This window comes from Aythya fuligula, chromosome 4, assembly GCF_009819795.1.
Source record: "Aythya fuligula isolate bAytFul2 chromosome 4, bAytFul2.pri, whole genome shotgun sequence".
NCBI lineage: Eukaryota > Metazoa > Chordata > Aves > Anseriformes > Anatidae > Aythya > Aythya fuligula.
The window spans coordinates 36,537,508-36,559,266 of NC_045562.1; the positions used below are offsets into that span (position 1 = coordinate 36,537,508).

General features: G+C 38.0%; 1 protein-coding gene across 3 annotated transcripts in view; it reads left to right on the plus strand.

Annotated features, from left to right (window-relative positions):
- The window catches only part of TBC1D9 (TBC1 domain family member 9), a 54,434-nt gene extending 32,996 nt beyond the window's left edge, over positions 1-21,438 (plus strand). The window contains exons 8-21 of one of the 3 annotated variants that reach the window (XM_032187549.1): positions 564-734; positions 1,131-1,281; positions 2,804-3,018; positions 4,850-4,967; positions 5,904-6,189; positions 6,821-6,950; positions 9,099-9,197; positions 9,316-9,384; positions 10,266-10,506; positions 16,102-16,167; positions 17,154-17,231; positions 17,897-17,971; positions 18,085-18,188; positions 19,153-21,438. In XM_032187549.1, coding sequence (XP_032043440.1) covers positions 564-734; positions 1,131-1,281; positions 2,804-3,018; positions 4,850-4,967; positions 5,904-6,189; positions 6,821-6,950; positions 9,099-9,197; positions 9,316-9,384; positions 10,266-10,506; positions 16,102-16,167; positions 17,154-17,231; positions 17,897-17,971; positions 18,085-18,188; positions 19,153-19,878 — 2,529 coding nt within the window. In that variant the 3' untranslated portion in view covers positions 19,879-21,438. Of the gene's footprint in view, positions 1-563; positions 735-1,130; positions 1,282-2,803; positions 3,019-4,849; positions 4,968-5,903; positions 6,190-6,820; positions 6,951-9,098; positions 9,198-9,315; positions 9,385-10,265; positions 10,507-16,101; positions 16,168-17,153; positions 17,241-17,896; positions 17,972-18,084; positions 18,189-19,152 lie in introns of all 3 variants that reach the window. The other 2 variants (XM_032187547.1, XM_032187548.1) reach the window with 2 other exon arrangements.
- The last annotated feature ends 321 nt before the right edge of the window (positions 21,439-21,759 follow it).

Sequence of the window (21,759 nt, forward strand, 5' to 3'; positions counted from 1 at the left end):
TGTGTGTTGTAGTTGCATTCCAGGGCACATATGCATGTATGCATAATGCTGAAACTTCTTGCCTTTTCCCTAAGTGGAACTTCTTTCTCTACCTGTGGAATTACAAGCACAAATTAATAATTGCAATCATTATTACAGTTAGTAACATGACTACATATGTAGACAAGCATGACTGCTAATTTCAATTTTAGGCAGGTAATGTGAATTGCTGTATGAGATCTTGACTGTAGTAAAAGTTTTCAAAGCTGTTTGAGAAGTTAGAGTCCTTTTTCTCCAAAATATATTTCTTCCAAATCACAGTCTGACAGTGTTCAACTCAAATTTTTTTTCAAGTGAGGAGAGCAAAATAATTGAGGAAACTGCAATTAGTTTTATTATTTTATACCGGTTTAAATTATGCTTTGTTCTTACTCTGATTGTATGTGAGTGACTTAATTTGTTCAGTCTGAGTTAGCTGTTAGCATACAGAAACTTTGAAGAGAAAAAGAAAGGAAAGGAAAGAAAGGAAAAAGTCCAGACTGATTCAACTCTATGCCTGTGTTGCTCATGACTGATTTCTGCAGGTGTTCACAAGATCAAATAGCATCATTTCTGCCAGCACACATAAAAGCCTCAGCTCTGAGTCGGAAGGGGAGCGACAGTTCAATCTCAATGGCAATGGCATTCCAACAGCAACTCAAGCTTTAATGACTATGTATCGGCGGAGGTCACCTGAGGAGTTCAACCCCAAGCTGGTAAAATATGTCTGAGTGCTGTACTGACTGAAAAAAGTTGTTAAATTATGTGATCTTTAAAATGCATCCTTTTGACCCAGCAGAGTTTCAGTCTGCCACAGACCTGTCTCTACAAGTGGCAATCTTTTTTTTAAAAACAAAACATTTCACATGTGAGAGTTTGTATGCCTGTTCTCAAGTACCACTGCTCTAATAGTATTATTTTAACAGTTAGAATACTGGAATAGAAATTAAGAAATGGGAGGAGGCAACCCATTAAGAAGGGAATTGGACTGTAGCCATGTTATTTCTTGCTCCCTTGGAAAGTTAGAACATTACAGGCTTTTAGCACTTCTCTTTCAAACACTATTAAAAATGCTAAGCCCCATCTTTATGCATGTCTTTCATTGCTGTTAGGCTAAAGAGTTTTTGAAAGAACAAGCCTGGAAGATTCACTTTGCTGAATATGGCCAAGGAGTCTGTATGTATCGTACCGAGAAGACGAGAGACCTTGTGCTGAAAGGCATTCCAGAAAGCATGAGAGGGGAACTTTGGCTTCTGTTTTCAGGTAAGTATTAATTCAGAACGTGACTGTGGGATATAAGCAAAAGCATGAGGGGAGAGAGGATTTCAGAAGTATTTAAGGGTGTAGTTAATAAGCATACAAAAATATTTGGAGCAAGTAAGGCTGTGTGTTAACAGGCACAAGACCAGTTTAGACAAGTTCTGTCTAGATGAGAAGACATCCTTTCTCAAACAAAGCTCAGATAACTAGGGAAGAATATAAAAAAGCAGAGTGTATACTCTGTTACCAGAAGTCAGCAGTGTAGGGGCTTCTAGATGTTCAAAAACTACCAGCAAGCTTACTTTGCATTTGTTTAATCGTTTCCAGTTAGTCTTTCGGCTTTCACAATAAGGTCTTGCAGGGAATTCCAAAATTTAAACATGTTGCTGTGCTCCCAGTATATGAAAAATAGTGAGAAAATATTTTCTGTACATCCATCTTTTCTATGCTGTTGAAGAATCTCTACGTCTGTGTCCCCTTAGGCCTTTTCAAAGCTGAAGGATTTTATTCATTGTGTTACAACTTAAATGGAAATCAGGCCATACCACAGGTTTTCTTCTTACCTTTCTGCTTCCTGTATGCTTTCTCTAGCTCCATCCCTTCATGAGATAGTTACCACAGCTACCTACAACACTAAAGATATGAGCACACCAAGGACTTTATATGATGTCATAAGGAGACTTTTTGTTTTGTTTTCCATTTCGTTGCTAAAAATGTTTGATCTTAAATCATCTTTTTGCTGCTTGGCATTAAACAGATGTTTTCAGACAATATACACAAGATGCACAGATCTGTCCTGCATCTGGCTAATAATTTGGACTAGTTTTCATGGTATAGTTCTAATCAGTCTTTTTCAATGTGCGTTACTGTGTGCTGGCACTTGATTTCTTTTGTTGCTGAGACTGTCATTTCCAGGTAAGTTGTGAAGTCGCCAGTGAAATCTCTTAGCAACCCTGTGAGTGTGTGATAAGTAACCCTAAAACAGACTAAGTGCCATGCCCAAGATGACAAAGACATTTTCAGAAGAAGGAACAGACCTCAAGAGTTCCTATCTCTCGCTTTTGGCTGAGATACTGTACTTTCTGCAACCAAACATAATCTACTCCCTCCTCAGGGCAAGTAGCTTTCTCAGATGCATGTTCTGAGTTATTTAGGATAATCAAACCCACAGCCAGATGCAGAGGAAGCTCATGATACCATGTGATTGCACAGCTTTTTTTTTTTTTTCATGCCTCCTCTTTCATCCTGGATGAAGAAGAGAAGCTTTATTTTTTTATTATTATTATTTTTCAAAACCTTAATATAAAATCTCTCTAGAGGAGAAGGCAAGATCATTTAAGCATTATACTCTTTTTAAAAAAAACACGTTTACAAAACTAATGTTTCACATTTGTTTCTAAGTGTGTATTGGATTTTAAAACTGATGTTTGAGATGAAAGGAGAGCAGAAGATAATCATGTTGAGATATTGTATCTGCTAAGCCTTTCTTTTTCTTGTGGTTTTAATACCATTCTCCCACTCCCAGGAGCCATTAATGAAATGGCCACTCATCCTGGCTATTATGAGGACCTAGTGGAGAGATCGATGGGGAAGTATAACCTTGCTACAGAAGAGATAGAGAGGGATCTGCATCGCTCCCTCCCAGAACACCCTGCTTTCCAGAATGAGATGGGTATTGCTGCTCTAAGGAGAGTGTTGACAGCTTATGCTTTTAGAAATCCAAACATAGGATATTGTCAGGTAATTGAAATACCTTGGCACTCTTTCAATTGCTGGAATTCCAGTTCTTTCTTCTTATTCCTGCTTCTTCAGCTGTGCACATTTGGGTATCTGGCCATGTAAGTACACTGATACTGGTATAATGCTGTGAAGAGAAGCCTCAGCACTGCAGAATTACAGTAGTGCTGAGGACAGAGGGATTTGACACAAGGGCCTATTCTAACATAAGTATTAGCAGTACATGCAGAGATGTGCATAGTATTCTGTAGGTATATTTTCTGCCTCTAAATCTAGAAGCTGGGCAGAAGATAACTACAGAACTGTCCTGAAGTGCATCTACAGAAAAAAAAAGATCCGCAAAGGAAGGGTTCTTCAGGAACTCCGTTAAGCAGAAGGAAAAGGAAAAAAAAAAATCTAATTGCTCGGCCTTAAGTTTTGGCCTTCTTATTGAATTATATTAGTTATAACAACCCTCCAAAACCTCCTCTACTTTTTTCAATGATGCAGTTCAATCAGGCAAAACAAAACAAAACAAATGTAAAACAACACTCTAGAGCATATCAGTGTACGTTGCAACCATATACTGGTACAGTTAATGCTGAACAGTACATCATTTTAGAGTTTTTATGCCTGTGATGCAAGTCAAGTTTCCAGTCCCAAATCACTCTTTCTCTCTACATAACTTTCAGTAGTCACCTGGGCCCATTTTTTGCCTTTTTTTTCTTCAAAATTTACCTGTTTTTGTATAAAGGAAACTTGAATTCATAAGTGTTAAGAAGCCTACCTAACGTCTGACTGTTAATACTGCCAGATGCAATATGAGTAAGTGGAAGTATAAGCAATTCTTACAGACACCATCATAAATTATTTAATAGCAAATATAACACTAATACAATACAATACCCTTTTTTTTAAAGGTTGCTTAAGAGAGGATCAGTAGAAAGACACTGTTTCTAGTTCCTAAACCTGCCATGGTAATTGTTAAGAGCCTTGAGACCTGGTCCATGGCATTGAGAATACTGATTCATGGTTACAGTGAGAATTTAGGCACTGAAGTGTTTCATACACGGTAGACAAGATAAAAGGAAGTAAGACTTTGACAAAGTTGTAATGTTGTTCTGAATCTAAGTTTGTGTTTCAAAATAGGTAGTGATCAAACTGGAGTCTTAAAATGTTAATGAGTCAGGATCTGAAATGAGACAAACTGAGAAGAAAATGGTACTGAAATACTTCGATTTCATCAGGCTAGCAGAAGTCTGAGCAAACAATTCAGAGGTCATTGTACGATGTTGTGATATTGGAAATGGAGGGAAACGTCTAGAAAAAACTGTCAGATGAACAGTTGAACGTGGAGAGTGAGCAACAAGAGACTTATGTTTCACTACGCTGTGTTTTTGTGACTGACACTATTCACAGACAGTTGTCTCAGTCCGTAGTTTTTGTGTACTTTGCACTGGCAGAAAGCATAGGGAGTGCAAACTACCTCTGCGAGTTCAGTGGTCATCATCAGTGCTCTAGTAGGCATTTTGTCAGTATTGGACTCAGATTCCCTAGGAGCACCAATTGGCAGAATATCAGTAGCAGTGAAACTGGATGCTTGCAGACCTCAGTAGGGCCCTAATTACACAAACAAATCTTGTGTGGTTGTTATTTGTTTTTGTTATTTTTTAAAACTAATTTTTGTGGTTTATTTAATGCTTTCTCAAGCTGTTCTGTGAGCACTGGGAAAAGTTGGGGGTCTGCAAGGGGATATTTAGCTAATTTCCTAACTACAGTAAGCACTTATTTGCCCACTTAACTGTGTTAGATATTGAAGAAATGGGTCTAGCAAATTGTATTTCTTTCCTTTTAGGCTATGAATATTGTCACTTCAGTACTTCTCCTTTATGCAAAAGAAGAGGAAGCTTTCTGGTTGCTGGTGGCTTTGTGTGAACGTATGCTACCTGACTACTACAACACAAGAGTTGTTGGTATGTTATGAAGAAATCTTCTAAAATGGCAGTACAGAATTACCTGAGTTGATACTTCTCCTCTTGAAACAAATGTTTATGTAGATCCATTTGTGGCATAGAAACAATTGTGAACACTCATGGTAAAGCAGCATGCTCAGCGAGGATAGAAGCAATTTCCTAAACAGATACTGTGATAGTTAAATTTTTCACCTACTTAGGATTAGATGCAATTCTAAAATGGGCTTAAGCAGGGTAAATCCAAAAGGGATGAGAGGCTAAAATTGGACTTCTAGATGATCCAGGTATCTAGCTAAGGTGGAAACAGGAGCTTTGACGAGTTACAGTAGAAACCTTTGTGTCTGTTCACATCTGATTCAAAAGAGCTACAGTACCTGAAAGCTGTTGTTTGTCAGATAGCAGATTCCTTGTGTATGTGAAAGTAGAAGGTTTTTTTTACTGTAGCTTACCAGTGTTTGAGATATTCATACAGTTTTAGAAATTACTCTTCTTGGTCTGCTTAAGATACTGATGTTATGGCTTAGATATGTTTCACAGAGGGTTCTTTTTTAAGAATAAATCCATACCCTCACAGGCACATCACTTTGGCTGCGTCGAATAGGTATTGCTGAAAAGTATTATTCTGTTGGCAGTATTAAATACTGAGCCATAATATGCTCTAGGACCTATAGAAATTATATTTGACAATTTGTTGGCTCTTAGTAAGTGTGTAATTAAAACAACAAAAAACTTACTACAGTTCAATTTGTATGTACAGCTTAATAGTGAAGTAGAATTTGATACTTAACCTGAAAGCAAGAAATTCATATAAGAATCATGTAGAATATTCTTTTTTGTATCTAGAGATGGGGAAAAAGATACATTTTTTCCTCTAAATGACGTGGTGTTCAGTTGTTCCCAAATTGATGGACATTTAACCTTTTTTTTTTTCAACAGGAGCATTGGTGGATCAGGGTGTCTTTGAAGAGTTGGCTCGTGACTATGTTCCACAGCTTTATGACTGCATGCAGGACTTGGGTGTAATATCCACTATTTCCCTGTCCTGGTTCCTCACTCTTTTTCTCAGCGTAATGCCATTTGAGAGTGCTGTGGTGGTTGTGGATTGTTTCTTCTGTGAAGGAATAAAGGTGATATTTCAGTTGGCACTCGCTGTCCTCGATGCTAATGTAGATAAGCTGCTCAACTGTAAAGATGATGGAGAAGCCATGACAGTTTTGGGAAGGTATATATTACAGAAAATAAAGTTTCTTCTTTTTTTTTTTTTCACTTGCTTTTCTGATTTGTGTTCAGCTACATTGAAATACTCAAACCAGTGCACTAAATATAAATCTTTCACGTGCTTGAAGTCCTTTTCCACCCATATTCAGTGCTCTTCACATCATCTTAAAATAATGTTTAGTGACCAATAGAATAAATTCTTCTGTCAAGATGTTCAAATAAACTTCCCAAACCTAGTTATAGAAACTTATTTTGGTTGATTACATAGTTTTTATTACATCATATTTTACTTGCTATCACATAAATGCTGCTAAGAAAAAGGCTTGCTCTCAAGGGAAATTGTTTTGAGAATGAACTAAACAGAACTCAGACACGTTAGGTAGGCATAAATGCATTTTGGTGAAACAGGAGGCCAATACACAGGCTTGGTTGAGTCATTTAATATGACCTGCTACTGCTGTAGGTAACCTCCAATTTCTTGACATGCACTGATGTCAAAAGTCATGTAAATTCATTCAATTTACACGATGGTTTTTACATTTAATTGATAGGTCACCTGTATTCTACTAGCCCTCAGAAGGGAAGGAGTACAAATGAATCTTGGTTTTCTCATTTAATTTTCTTTTTCTCACCAGGTATTTGGACAGCGTAACTAATAAGGACAGCACTCTTCCACCCATTCCTCACCTTCACTCATTGCTCAGTGATGATGTAGAGCCTTATCCCGAGGTGGATATCTTCAGACTAATCCGATCTTCCTATGAGGTAGGATAGGATTTCTCAAGGGAACTTGCCAACCTGCAATAGTTCTGCTTTATAGAGGATTTTTGGTTCTTTGTAGTTTGGCTTTGCTTGGAATTGGAAGGACGTGAAAGAAGTATTCATCTCAGAAGGCCAAAATAGGCTGGGGAGTTAGTCTTTTTTTTTCTTTTAACTTTTCCAGCCGTCTTGCATAGAAGCATACTGCATCACAGGAGAGCAGCTTCTGACCAAAAAGTAACTTACAAACAGAAGGCTGAACTTGTAATTCACAAACTGTTAATTTTATTATAAGTTTTTTCATGCCTTTCCCAACTGGAATGTTAGTGAAATCAGTGGGACTTCACGAGACCTTGCCATTATCAGTGGAACTTTGTTCTTTTTAAGTTTTCAGCTAGTGCTGATTGGTGATAACAGAGAAGTTAGTGACCCAGTGTCACAAAGATAAAGTATTTTCAAGTGAAATGAGCTGGTAATAACTAATACCTGTAAAGCACAGAAGAAAGCCTACAAAAAAACTAAAACTTGTAAATGAGTTTCATTGGCCTTAAATTTAAAAAAAAAAAAAAAATCAATTAAAATATCCCTGATGATTACACTGATGTTGTTTTTTATTAAAAAAAAAAAAAAAAAAACTTCAAGGAGTAATTCTTAATTTCCTTTTTTCCTTTCCTGTATTGACATACAGACTTACCTACATCTTGAGCTGAAAATACTAGTTATGTGTTAACAATATGACAAGTGTTTCAGAAGCACTTCCTATGCCCCAGTTTGTCGTTCAGCATAGAATATACTGAGGAACGTTTGACTCTTGAGACAAGAATATAAGTAACAAATACATTCTACTATGCCCGTGATTTCTTTATTTATTGAAAATATTTTTTGTAAGAGATCCTGTATGTTTTCTTTGAGTTTGGTAATCAATTCAGGAGCCTGGTATTGTGATAATTACCGTAGAAGTGACTGAAATAATGCAAAATCACTGCAGAGTTAGAAGCCTGTGCATTGTTCGCTAATTGTCAATGGACTGTAAATTCGGATTTTCAGAGTTGTCATGTGCTTAATTCCTTTTATTCCTCCAAGCCAGAGAATTCTCCCTGATTACTGGAATAGATGTGATTTCAGGGGCAAAAAAAAACTCTTTTCAAGGTTTTGTGACCTCTGTGGTACTTGATGTTCTTGGATGTTTATCTAGATTACGTTTTTTCAGAAGACTTGTTTATGTGCTTGGAATATTTTTAAAATAAAAAATCTTTTTACTCCTAAGGTACATGATAAAGGTGCAAGTAGCATCACAACTTCAGTGCTAACTTGGCCATACAAGAATGTGCTAGATGCAATTGAATTGGCAATATAAATCTATCTTGCCACACCCCCTCTTAGTTTTACAGGTAGCATTACTGGTTTTGGTGCTCTTCTGTGCATTTCTAAGTGTGTTACAGGTGTTTTTCGGTGGCAAAAAAACTTATAATTCATAAAAAGAAATGTTAGACAGTAGCTATTTCTCTGCATATGAGAGCATGGAATGTTATTCCCAGTAGGCTTTTGTCTAGGATGCTTCTGTAGTGTATGTAGGAGCTCCCTGAGACTTGGGAGGGGAGCATTGTGGGGGCAGGGGGGAAACCTGAAAGTAAGACTTAGGCACTTTTGAGAATCTTCTTCCTAATGGAAGTTGCATTCCTATTGCTTAGTTTCAGATACTTAGGAAAGTAAGGACTGCTATACTGTCCTGTAATAGCTGTTACAGATCCAGTTAGTCTGAATATCTTCTTTGTGTTGTGGCAAATAAGATGTTCCAGGGTAAGCTGAAATAAAACCCTTCAGAAGGAGTTATGAAACGATCTGTTCACAGCGATTTGCCATGGAAATTTCTAACTACTGAGATTGAAATGTGAGGATTTATAACTTAATAATGTACTTTCAAAATAAAATAAGGTATTTGGGAAAAATTTGTCTAGTGACAAATTTATGAAGTTTTCATAACTTCATCATGTGTTAGAAAACAGAAATAGCTTAGTGCCTTAGCAGCAGTTTGAACTGTACCACTTACGATCCTTCACAAAATTAAATTCATATATTGAATACATCAAAGTAAAGCCTAGTACTGATACCCAAGCCATTGTGTCCTCCTTTTCTTTTTCTTTTTGTCTTAAGAAATTTGGAAGTATCCGAGCAGATTTGATTGAACAAATGAGATTCAAACAAAGACTGAAAGTTATTCAAACCCTTGAAGATACTACAAAGCGCAATGTGGTAAGTACAGAAGTAACACTCTTGACAAAGATTAAGATCTGTCAGTTTCTGAAATGAAATTAGCTTTTCATGATACATGGGTTTCAAATCTCTATCTGTTAATGTTATGTTTTAAAAGGTACGAACTATTGTGACGGAGACTTCTTTTACTATTGATGAATTGGAGGAACTGTATGCACTTTTCAAGGTAAAGCTGAAGTGACCCTATGCTTGCAGGAAAAGCAAATGTTTAAACCTGATATGGGATTGGGTATTTTAGGTTTCTCAAGGCCAGGCTGAGGGTGTGAGTTACCGTCAGATATCTTAATACAAACTTGAGTTAGCTGCTAAATTGCTGAATATACAAAACAAAACAAAAACAGGTTTTAAAAGCTCAGGAAAGAAGTAATGCACTAAGTGATTTGTCTGAGGGGGGAAAAAAAAGAATATGCTGATGTAAACTGATATTACAAAAAAGTGAATATAGAGGTTTTTGATCAGTTTTTAGAAACTTATGTATGTCTCTCTATGCCTAAGTTTTAGAATTGATCATGGAAACATTTTATTCTATTACTGATACTTTCATGTCACACTAGCTGATTTTTGTCATTGTTAATGCTTCAGCGTATTGTATGGAGATATAGTGGCACGTAGTGATATCTTAGTAATTGGTTGTACATACTGGTTTACATATTCTCTGGAAGTAAAGATTTCATGAGACTTCCCCCTCTTCCTGACTTTGTGTGATGAGGTTGAAAGGGGTGACTGAGCATGACGTGCCTGTGTATATGCGTAAGTCACAGTTGCTTACTGCTCAGTTCAGAACAGGTATTTCACGTTTCATCCATATGTGAAGCAGAAAAACTTTTATCTTTTTTCCTTTTTTTTTTTTTTTGTAGAGGGAAGTGACTTTGTGCTGGTTAGAAGAGAAATCTCTTTTTGCAGAAATGCAAGGGCTATGTAGATGGAAATAATCTGCTAGTCTTGTGTTAAGAGGGTGCATGTAAGAGATTTGTTCTTTTATCATTGCTAAGTGATGAGTTGTTTACAGAGGTGATGAGAATCTCACAGCGCTTGCCTTGTGTCCAGGCAGAACATCTGACTAGCTGCTACTGGGGAGGAAACAGCAATGCTATTGACCGGCATGATCCCAGCCTGCCTTATCTGGAGCAGTACCGTATTGATTTTGAACAGTTCAAGGGGATGTTTGCTCTTCTCTTTCCTTGGGCATGTGGAACTCATTCAGATGTATTAGCTGCACGCTTATTCAGGCTTCTGGATGAAAATGGAGACTTGCTCATCAACTTTCGTGAATTCGTGTCTGGGCTAAGTAAGGAGAATTCATAGCACTCTTGAAATAACCTGACCAAATCAGTTTGTTTCTAAAGGGGATCCAGTCTGTCACAAACAGATGGTTTATTAGTCATCCGATAACGAGTTTGTTTGACATATGCCAGTTTGCTTAAGTCAGCTCACCTGTGCTTTAAGAGTTGTACATGCTACTGTGGAGTTAACTTGATCGTGCCTGTGGCAGTGGTTCCTACAGAGGTTCAGGTTGGACTCAGTAGGTGCATCTGAATTAGGCAGTGGTGTATTGCACTGGGAGAAGGACCACACACAAACAAGAACTACATACCCATTAGGACCCGATGCCCACACTGTGCATTTCACTGTGGTTCTCTGCGCACCCACAGTGTGATGGTCACGGCCTCATGCCTGTACCCCGTATGTGGTTCAGGTGAGGTTCACAGCTTTCCCAGGAAGCCTAGCTGAGAGCTCAGCTGTAGGTCTCCCTTAAATTCCTAAGGGAGTGCTTCACTTAGAACCTTATGAATCCAAAGAAGAAAATTCTGGTAGTCTGTGCCTGTAACAAAAAGTGTTTCTCTCTGGATTCTAAAAACAGCTAATTCATATGAATTGGCTGCTAAACCATTTGTCGTTAGGAGGTCTGAAACCTCCGTTCTGTTGTGGATGTATCTCTAGGCTGTTGCCCACAGAACATTTCCCAGGATTATCTAAGAAGGATGTAAAGGAAGTAATGAACAGCTTCTCCTTTTGTGCTTTTCTATACTCAGTGAGTGCTGGTGAGAACAGTCAGAAAACAAAAACTTCAAAAAGGACGGTGGTGTCTTTCTGTGTTGTGATTGGTAAGACTTACCTACTTTTCCACTTAATTCCTCAGCTTCTGGTGGAAAGTGATACCTTACGTGACCATTTTAGCTGTGTTCTTTCTGCTTGCCACTGAAGTACATGTGCATCTAAAAGATCTAATCCAAGAAGAGGATGTTTGTGGGACATCATCAGTGCCAACATACTGAAGTGCTTTGTGGCTTAATTGGAGCCCTTTACAGCCTGTGTCCAGTCTGCAACTGACTTGTTTTTGCTGTAGCTTTATTCCACCTTGATGCAACCTTTTGTAGGTGGGCTTGGTTCTGAAGAAGGGCTAGCAATTCAAGATACCATCTGAAGGAAGTGGTGATGCATGAAAGATGAATTCTCAGAGTGAACTTCTAACTTTGTAGAAGTTCACTTTTGACTGCATTTTATAGTTAAAGGTGAAATGAAAAAAAAAACACTACTTCACAAAATACTACTGTCATATATCTTCTGTGCACACCTGTCTGGATTTCCCTGATAACTGACTCACAAAAATGTTCTGCAGCTTGCTTGCTTAATGGTGTGGTTAAGTCTAATCAAAGTATTTTCTTTTGGGAAGTCTTTTTTTCTTAAACAACAACAACAAATTTTCTGTTGGTCTTTGGGTTATATTGCACTCTGTCATTTGCTCCTTAAACTTTTTCAGAAATTTGGGAGTGTGTACCTTTTATCAGTGCTACCAGCTTTAGAAAAAGGAGAGAGGCAGCATTTGTTCCCCTGACTGTTCAGAAACAAGATGAATTTTGAGAAGTTTATATGCACATATGTGGGGCAGGGGGAGGACAGAATGAGGATGTTGGCTTTGCTTGCCCCTGAAGAAAGAAGCAGTGTTGGCAGCCAGAGAGAAACAGGAAAGTCTTTGCATTCTATATAGTAGGAAAACTGGAAACAGGATAGGAGAGAGGGAGCGATGGACATTAAATTCAAAAACAAAACTGCCACCACCCTTTGTAAAGCAGAAGCTGACATGATAATAGAACAGGGTTTGGAAGCATTGTGCCAGCTAGGCATAGGAGAAAGAGGTGACCATGTGGTGAAAGCAGTCCTGTCAGCAGATAGGAGAAAGCTTTTTTTCTCCCCTCCTGTCAGTAAGGCCAAAAAATCCCCCAAAGCCTTGACTTTCTTTGTCTCTGGCATCAGAAAGCAAGAGGAGCTGCCTTGGGGAGAGTAGGTTGCTTCTGAGCAGCGGTTATGAATGCCTGCAGCTGTACAAGGAGAACAACTTTTTGCCAGAAAACTGCACACCGTTATCTCACTTGCCCGTCTAACACTTTTGCTACCTCTGCTACCTCTTTAATAAATCAGGAGGTGTTACTCCCTGATAGTGACTAACATCTCAGCCCAGTCCTGGCTGATTTCAAGGCAGCCTATTGTTTGCCCTAGCTTTTTTTTTTTTTTTTTTTTGTTTTTTTTGTTTTTTTTTTTTTTTTTTTTTTTTATGTGTGTGAGAACATTAAAGCATTAGTGCTGCAAATGCAGCCTTGCAATAAAACCTCTTTACAGCAGTGGTAATACCTGCTCTTTTGTGGCTACAGAACATAGCTATGTCATAGTAAAACTAATTGCACACAAAAAACAGTGCACCATGATGCATATCTGAATTGTACTTGAGAGACTGTTTGCCAGGTAGCCCTAATAGCCTTCTGAGACATGACCCACGGTTAGTGCTTGCAGGATGCTGTTAGTAACAATCAGCCTGTTACTGGTTCAGACAGAATTTTTTGAACAAATAATGAGTAACGAGAACAAGGAACAATATTGAACATTGTGAACAGAAATAAACATAAGCCAACGTGACTGAACTAAAACCTTTGATGGGCAAAGCAGACAAAACTGCTCATTTAAAAAAAACACAGTTTTCAGGAAATCAAGCCCAGTGTGGCATATGTTGAAATTTAAAAATCAACCTCAACCCCACCCCTTTTTTTTTTTCCATAAAGCAACACATTCATGGTGACAAAGAAAGCGGTCAATAAAAACAGCAGGGGATTTGTTTGAGTTTATTTTTCCATGCGAACAACAGCTGGTTCAGTCTGCCTCATCCACCTAATATGCCTGGGCTAGGAGAGTTACCCAAATACAGGGTAGCATCTGCTGGAGGAAAGCCCATCTTCTCAACAGAGGACTGTGTGGCCTTTCTTTGTCACTGCCCTGGAGAGTGTACTCAGAGGGATGGGTATTCTGAAGGTGACCCGTGGCAGCATCCTCTCTTATTGTTGTGTCTAAACAGCACTATCCGACTCTGGCACTGCTTAGTTGAGTTCCTCTTTCCTAAACAAACATCCTATTCATGTGCTTCCTAGTCCTGGACCATGTTGGAGGATGCTTATTGCCTGCTGACGCAACCCTGGCTTCTGACACATTTCCTTTTCACTACTGTTTTTCAACGGCTTTAATGCATGTAGCCACAAGGATTTGCTCCCTAAAAGCCTCTCTTTGTTGCTACTGACTCCTTCCAGCAGCTACATGAAACATAAATATGAAGGGCTGTTCTATGTGCTAGCACAAGCACATGGTTCTTTCTTCCACATCAGCATGAAATCCTTGGAATATGAGAGAGTTGTAATTATAACTGGGAATCCTTTTCATAAACCTTGCAGTGAACAGCTCAAGAACCTCTTACTTCAGGTGCTTCTAAGGCCTCAGCTGAGCAAAGATGAAAAAACCTAGCATTTCTTGCTGTACATTTACCCTGTATCATGTTACTGGAAGTTCAAACAAAAAAGGTGTCTTGATGAGTTTGCTGTAGGAGTTGTGCTGCTCAGAAACAGCTGTCATCCTTAGTTATGAGCAGTTTGGGATATTTACTCATGAAGAAGCTCACCTGCAACCCCATACCATGCTGGATTGTAACTCATCTGTTGTTGACTCAGCATCCCAGTAAACTAGGGAGATTTCCACGTGGACTCAAAGTGGCGCCCTACCTCCCATCAAGTGGTTGGTTCTGTGCAATACTCCCTTCTTGGAGCATGTGGCCATTCCAGCTTTTCGGTAACTGCTAGTGCTTGCAGCTTTTGCTGATCTCACAAAGAAGTCAGCACCAAGAAAAATGTGTCTCAAGGAGTACCTGAGTGTATTTTTTTTTTTTTCTGAAAAGCTTTTCATGAAGTGTTTGTGGCAGGAGAATGTTGAGAAAGCAGTGTGTTAACCTCACCTCTCCTCCAATGAGCCTTGTGTCAGCTAACTGCTGTACAAGTACCCTGCGCCCTCTACATGCATTCATGAGAGGAACAACTAAGGCTAACGTTTGTATGTTGCTACTCATTTTTATATTAACAGAATAAAGTTCTAACCTGTTTAATTACTTTGCTAATGGTCTCAAAGAAGACAGAAAAACTGTGCACATATGACATGTGCAGAAAGGACTTGACACCTGCATAGTGTAACCGAAGGAGACTAGCCAGTCAGCTGTTCTTCCCTCTGCAAAAACTTTCTGACCTATTCCCAGGAGAGACCCAGAGGGTTATCTCTAAGAGCATCCAGATGGCATCTTGTCCTGCACTGTGTTCTTTATTCACGTACGTTTTGAGGAGAAAAAGGGCCTAATATTAGGAAGCACACATGGATCCATTTGAGGAAAAAAGAAAAAAAGCAATGACTCTTGAGCTTTTTCAATTCTCATCACACCTGAGGACAGGGAGAAGAAGAAGCCAACAGATGTCACAAGATACCCTGTGCCCTGAATCCTACATGTATTTTGCTGAATGCATCCCTAGCCACTGCTGGAGGACTCAGACCTGCAGCCTGTTCTGTGCTTGGGTTATTTCATGTCACCTTTACCAGTGTAGCACATCACATGGTACCTGTGTGCATAACCTAAGGCATTGTTTCACCAGAAGAGAAAACATCATCTGCACAGTGTGGTATACCAGATATGAACATAAGGAGGTTTTGCACTTAGAAAAGGCACCAGGTTACAAGCAAAATGGCTGATGTAGATGTAACTATTTCTTCAGCCTAAAGCGTATTTATTGCAATCATAAGCTTTTCTATAGACTGGGATTGTACAATTCATACTTTGTTGTAGTTTGCACAGCAGAGGTCGGTTGACACTGTAAGGTAAAATAAGTCTCTGCTTAACCTTGTTAATGAATGTTATTTCATTAATTTATTTATGACTTGTATGTCATTAAAAGTATGATTTATGAAGAAGTCTTGTTATAGGTCATTTCAGTACTTTAAAAATAACTACCATCAACTTAATTAATACAATAGTCTGCAACAAACTGCTTGGATTTCATATATCTAATTTTAGTGTAGGCCAAAAAGAAAGGATTTGAAGTGGATATTTCGATAGAGGGTATTGCGTAAACATCAGTTCAGCTCCTGGATGATGAGTAGTGTTTGCTTGAATTTCTTTTTTTTTCTTTTTCCTCATTAAGTCATGTGATGTTGTTATTGGATCCTCATATTATGAAGATTAAGTCCACACAAAAATGTTTTCTTAACTTTTAGCTGGAGGCCTTTCTTAGTAGTAATATGACGACCATGGGATATTTTTAAGAGTTACAAAGTAGACATTTAATGAAGAACCTAAGGTTGAAGTATAAAATTCAAAGTAAGTTGGTCTGTGTTTTCTTGGTATTTCTACCACAGGCTGTATGATCTTAGAATTCAAATGATTGCTTTATGATCTGTCTTGGGCTGTAAAGGGAGTATAGCACTTGCCAGAGTGAACGTAGTAGTTTGTAAATGCAATATTGTAGCAATAATAAATAGAATGGTATTGAATATTGAATACTAACATATTGTATATAATACTGTTTAGGTGCAGCATGCCATGGAGATCTTACAGAGAAGCTAAAGCTGCTGTATAAAATGCATGTTTTGCCTGGTAAGTAAGTTATATTAAAATAGCTTGCTTTTTGGTGAGAATTGAAATTTGGAGAAGAGTTGTGAACAACTAGCTGTCCCAATTAAAATTAATTTGTATAAATTATTTTATTTGTTTATGCAGTAGTAAGAGATCTGTTGCCTTAGTCAGAAATGGATTTAGAAAGTCTGAAAGCACCATGCATTCCTCTATTGCTCCTGTCACAAAAAGGCCATTTGTATGGGTTTCTTGCAAGTTTACCTGGGCTTGGTGACTTCCACCCTGCAGAACAAATACAGTGTTCTTTAGGGTTTGTTACCATAATACACTTTCTTTAACAGTAAAGGTAGCTTAAAGCTTTCCTGTGTGCCCTGGTTACTTGTTTCTGTCCCCAGCCCTTCTAGCATTCCCCACTGGCCTGGTCCAAATGTTTTCAGAAAGAGACTGTTTTAAAATCCAGATCATTTCACAGGTGTGCTCACTCCTTGTGCTTTGATTGTTCATGGCTGGGTTTGCTGGAGGTAGGCTTGAGTGATTCACTAGTTTGACTAGAAACAAACAAATAAAAATTTATGGAGCAGAAGAGGTTCATTTCTATCTTATGTCTGTTCTGGTATTCAGGAGCTGGTAAGCTCATACCAAATCACAATAGACTGTTGCCAGCTAGGAAAGGGTTCACATCCTTTTTAGGACATGCTGAGCTGCACAGAAGAATGTAATGAAAGTTAGACTTGGGAAGACAGGAAAGCCAGCTTCTGAAGGCAAAGAGTTACTAATGAATCCGACAGAGATGGATTTGGGGGTAGCAGAGCAACGATAACAAGGTAGTAGTAGATCCAGTTGATTCATTTCCCATGAGTTGAATAAGGATGATCCCCAACCTTTCACATCCTCACTCTATTGCTTCTAGAAAATGAAATTCTAAACTCTCACCAATGGGAATACGTTCTAGTTTTTAATTAAAGTGTTGAGTTTTTAATGAAATAAAGTTCTGTGATATTGTTTAGATCCATCCCCTGAGCAAGAAGAGCCAGACTCTGCTTTTGAAGCCACACAGTACTTTTTTGAAGACATTACACCAGAATGTACGCACGGTAGGCATTTTTTGTCTTGGGCCTGAAAAGAACAAAATGTGTTTCAAACACCATGCCTTCTTAAAAAGCTACTTTTTTATTGGGTTATACACTGTAAATGAACTATTTTCTGTAAAAAGAAGTATGTGGCCTTTGTATGTAGTTTGGTATCCTTAGAGGCGTGTGTTTATGCTAAGGGGTCCCCTGGATTGTGCTTTCGAGAAATGCTCTCAGAATAATGTCATCGCTGTGTTACTGTGGAATTAATTTTGTGATAACTGCTGCATAATATTTCTTGATGGAGAATGGCAATAAATATATCAGCTTTCATGATATATTCAGATCACAGAACTTAGGAAATTCTAAAAATTGGAGCAAACAGATATACTAAAATGTAGTTCAGTTGATTCTCTTTAGGTGCTGTTTGGGTTGTGGTAATACAAGCTAATAATCATTGTACTACACAAACAAAACCCAAGATGGTCCCTGTGTTATATTATTATAAGGGATTTGTGAGGACATTTAAGAATAAGCAAAAATTGTGGTTTAGTCTCATCATTTTTACTCTGTGTTTTCTGTAGTGTGAACATTTTCTTTATTTTGCACTGTACACATGTAATGTATATATGCAACTAAGACTACACTAATCTCTCTCTCCCCACCCCTTTGCTTCCTAGTTGTTGGCCTAGACAGCAGGAACAAACAGGGAGTAGACGATGGGTTTGTTACAGTCAGTCTGAAAACAGACAAAGGTATGCATACATCTTTCATCTCTTGACAAAACACTCCTTTTGAAAATGGAAAAAAGTATTAATGTAAGGTTTCTTCATGGACTTTTCTGCATCTCTGGTTACGTTGTTGACAGTAGGCAAGAAGAGTTCACAAGAGAATCGAAACTACCTGAGAATGTGGAGCCAAGAGAATAAATCCAAAGCAAAAAACTCAAAGGACTTGCCCAGGCTGAATCAGGTACTTCTGCTGACACGTATTTTTAATGAACTTTAAACTTTTTTTTTTTGCATACGTACAAATATTCATACATTCATGTTAATTAAAGGTTTTATTTTTAGGCAGATGCTTTTTTTAAAAAAACAAAAACAACACAGCAGTCAGCTGAATGTAGACATTAGTTGTCTTCAACATACTGGCATTCAGCTCCCAAAACATCCTAAAAGTGAGATGCACAGATAGGAATGATAATTTTTTATTTAGATCTCCAGACAAAGGGTGATAGGACACCAAGTATTACCAGCTACCACATGATGTCTAATACACATTACATGCAAGAAGCATTTTGCATTTTGTAATTCATACTGTCAGTCTTTTTCGCATTAGATTTATTGCAGTGAAGGAGGATAAAGATCCATTGGGACAGCTGTTCCTTACAGAGCATATAGGGAAGGTGTACTCCTAGAACAATACTTCTTACTTCAGGTAGCCCTAAGCAAATCTCCTTCCTATTAGTCAGTTTTGAATTTTGAAAGGCTTGCATTGAACTGAGTTACCACTGCCAATTAAGAGAGTACTGCCGGTCACTTCCTTCATTTCTCATTACTTGTCATTAGTTTTATCAAGCCACTAGTTATACTTAGTATTCCTCCAACAAGAAAAGCCACCAAAATTAATGCTGTGCCTCACTGCTCACCCTCTGTTGCCCTCCTGTGGCTGCAGAGAGATATATTTGTCATATATTGTAAGCAACAACCAGCAGTTTATTGTAAATAGCTGAGACAGGCAGGGAGCAGCACATCTGGCTGTCTAATCATAGAAAGTGCTTTCTAGACTATACACAGAGTATTTTCAATTTCAGTTTAATCATATAAACAATTGTGTCTTGCCTCCATTCAAAACTTCTTTTAAACTGATATACTAGATCTCAAAAGCTGAATTTGTTTTCTGCTCTCTCATTAATGTTCTCTCCCTCTGTGTTTAGGGACAGTTCATTGAACTGTGCAAGACAATGTATAATATGTTCAGTGAAGACCCCAATGAGCAAGATCTGTACCACGCTACCGCTGCTGTGACAAGCTTGCTTTTGGAGATAGGTGAAGTTGGTAAGCTCTTCACGGTGCAGCCCACAAAAGAGACAGACAGCAGCAGTAACAATTGCAGCAAAACTATTCAGAGCGAGCTGTTTCAGAAAAAAGACAGCCAGCAGTACCCCCTTGAGCAGCACAAGCCGTTCCAAGGCAGCCTTGCTACCAACGATGAGGAGGCAGTTTGCACCGACAGCACCCTGGGCATGCAGATGGAAGACATTAAGCTCGAAGACTCTTCTCCCAGGGACAACGGAGCCTGCTCTTCCATGCTCATTTCCGATGACGATACAAAAGATGATAGTTCAATGTCCTCCTACTCGGTACTGAGTGCAGGTTCACACGAAGAAGAAAAGCTACATTGTGAGGACATCGGTGAAGACACCGTTTTAGTACGGAGCAACCACACCACTTCTCTTCGTAGAAGCACTAGCATTGACAGAGACTGGGCCATCACCTTTGAACAATTTTTAGCCTCCCTTTTGACTGAGCCAGCACTGGTTAGGTACTTTGACAAGCCTGTGTCCATGATGGCTAGGATTACTAATGCTAAAAATGTGAGGATGATGGGTAAACCAATAACCTCGGCCAGTGACTATGAAATCTCTACTATGTCGGGATAAAGGGCAGTTGGGTTTTTTATTTATTTTTTTTATTATGTATTTATTAGTACCTGGCACAGGCCCTGGTATATTCAAAATATAATTGTTTTCACTAATGTGAAAATGTTGGGGTGCAAACTTAATTATCTTGAAATATAATCACTCTTTCTGTGGGAAATGTTACACGAATGCAAATTTTATTCAAAGTACAGAAAAAAAATAACAGTTGTCAGTGAAGTGTGTGTATTATTAACCTTGCTGTCAATATAAAATGGTAAAGATTAGTTCTTAACTTCTATATATAAACTTAATGCCGATATTTATGTGTATTTTTAAAATACACATATGTAGAGATCTGGTTATTGGGAGAAAAACAAAACAAAACAAAAACAGAAAGTACCTAAAATTTAAAGGGACATTGTCAACCTGAATAGGGCTTAGGGGTGAAATAAAGTTCCAGGCAGCATTCCAGAAGTATAACTTTATTTCATACAACTATTTTTTTTTAAGAGGGTAACATTTCTCAATGCATGCTTCAATTTTATTTTTTGAATACATTAAAAATCACTTCACTGATACCTGCCTGGATCATAATTTTCCCTGCATGAGAATGGTACACTCAGAAATGAGAAGTGTATTCCAAGTCCAGCTGGCATGTCAGGCAAATGTGGTTAAATGTGATGATTTTTGCTCCAACAGGACTCAGAGCCCATTTGCCTATCTCTGGGTTCAGGCACCTCCAGCTTTACCAAACCCAGCAGAGGGAAAGTCCTTCCCCAGCAGTGGCCACCAAGGGAAATTCTCCAGCATGGCCATGACTGGAGCTGTCTGTATTCCTAACAAGTAGACTTGGAAGCCTTGCTGTTGTGCTCCAAATACAGTGTATTCAGGTACCTAAACAGATCGGTGGAGTCCCTTTTAAAAAAATGAAAGATGTTTTTAAAAAAATAAATCTATAGCTGAATCTACAGCAAAAATAGCTTAGCTCTTAAAACTAACCTTTACCACCAACCTATTATATCCTTGTTAGATTAAGAAGTTAAAAGCCTGTATTGCATAAGTCTTCATTTACAACAGTGTAAAGTAGAAATAAGGTAAAAAATCTGCAAGATAATGTAACTGAATGTTTAAGTCTTACTGAGAACACTGTCACTTTATATAAAATAAATAGTATCCTGTATCAGCTTACTGAATAATATGTTAAAATGAAAACGGGAGCACCTGCACTTTGAATCCTTGCTTCTTTTATACAGATATTCAGGATTTTTTTTTATTATTATTTTGTTAGCTGTTTTATAATTCATATTTGTTCAGTTCTGGATCATGCCTATATGCCTAATCTTTGTTTGCTGTTTTGAGAATATTTTCTGTAGAATACTGTTGATTTTTTATACTCCTGTATATTGCATCCATGTAACTTGCAGATTTTTAGCTGAAGCTGTGTTTAATTCTTTTGTTTTAAAAGAATGCTTTTAAACTGTCAGATAAAGTGGTTTTTAACCACAAATAGGGTAATGTGAACAAATAAAATACACTGCACAGATGTGATTTTTAACTATTAAAGTCATGCTAGAGGGAAAATAGGTGATTGGGTTTTATTACAGAGGCAAATGATTTTGAATCTTCAACACCAGTTTTCAGAACAAAAACATTTGCTGTTTCCGTGCCTTGGTTTGTTTGTTTAACACTTGAACGTGTTTAATTCCATCTGCAACAAGCAACCCATGTAGAGGCCTCTCACGCTGCCCAACTTCTTGAAACACTTTTGTGTTATGCTCACATTTGGTGAAAACAGTTGTTAATACTTTTTAAGACCCACAGGTATTCTATAAACCACCTGTGTTTTGCTGTAGCTTACTAGACATGCTTTTAAGTTTTTATATATTAGAATGTTTTTCACAG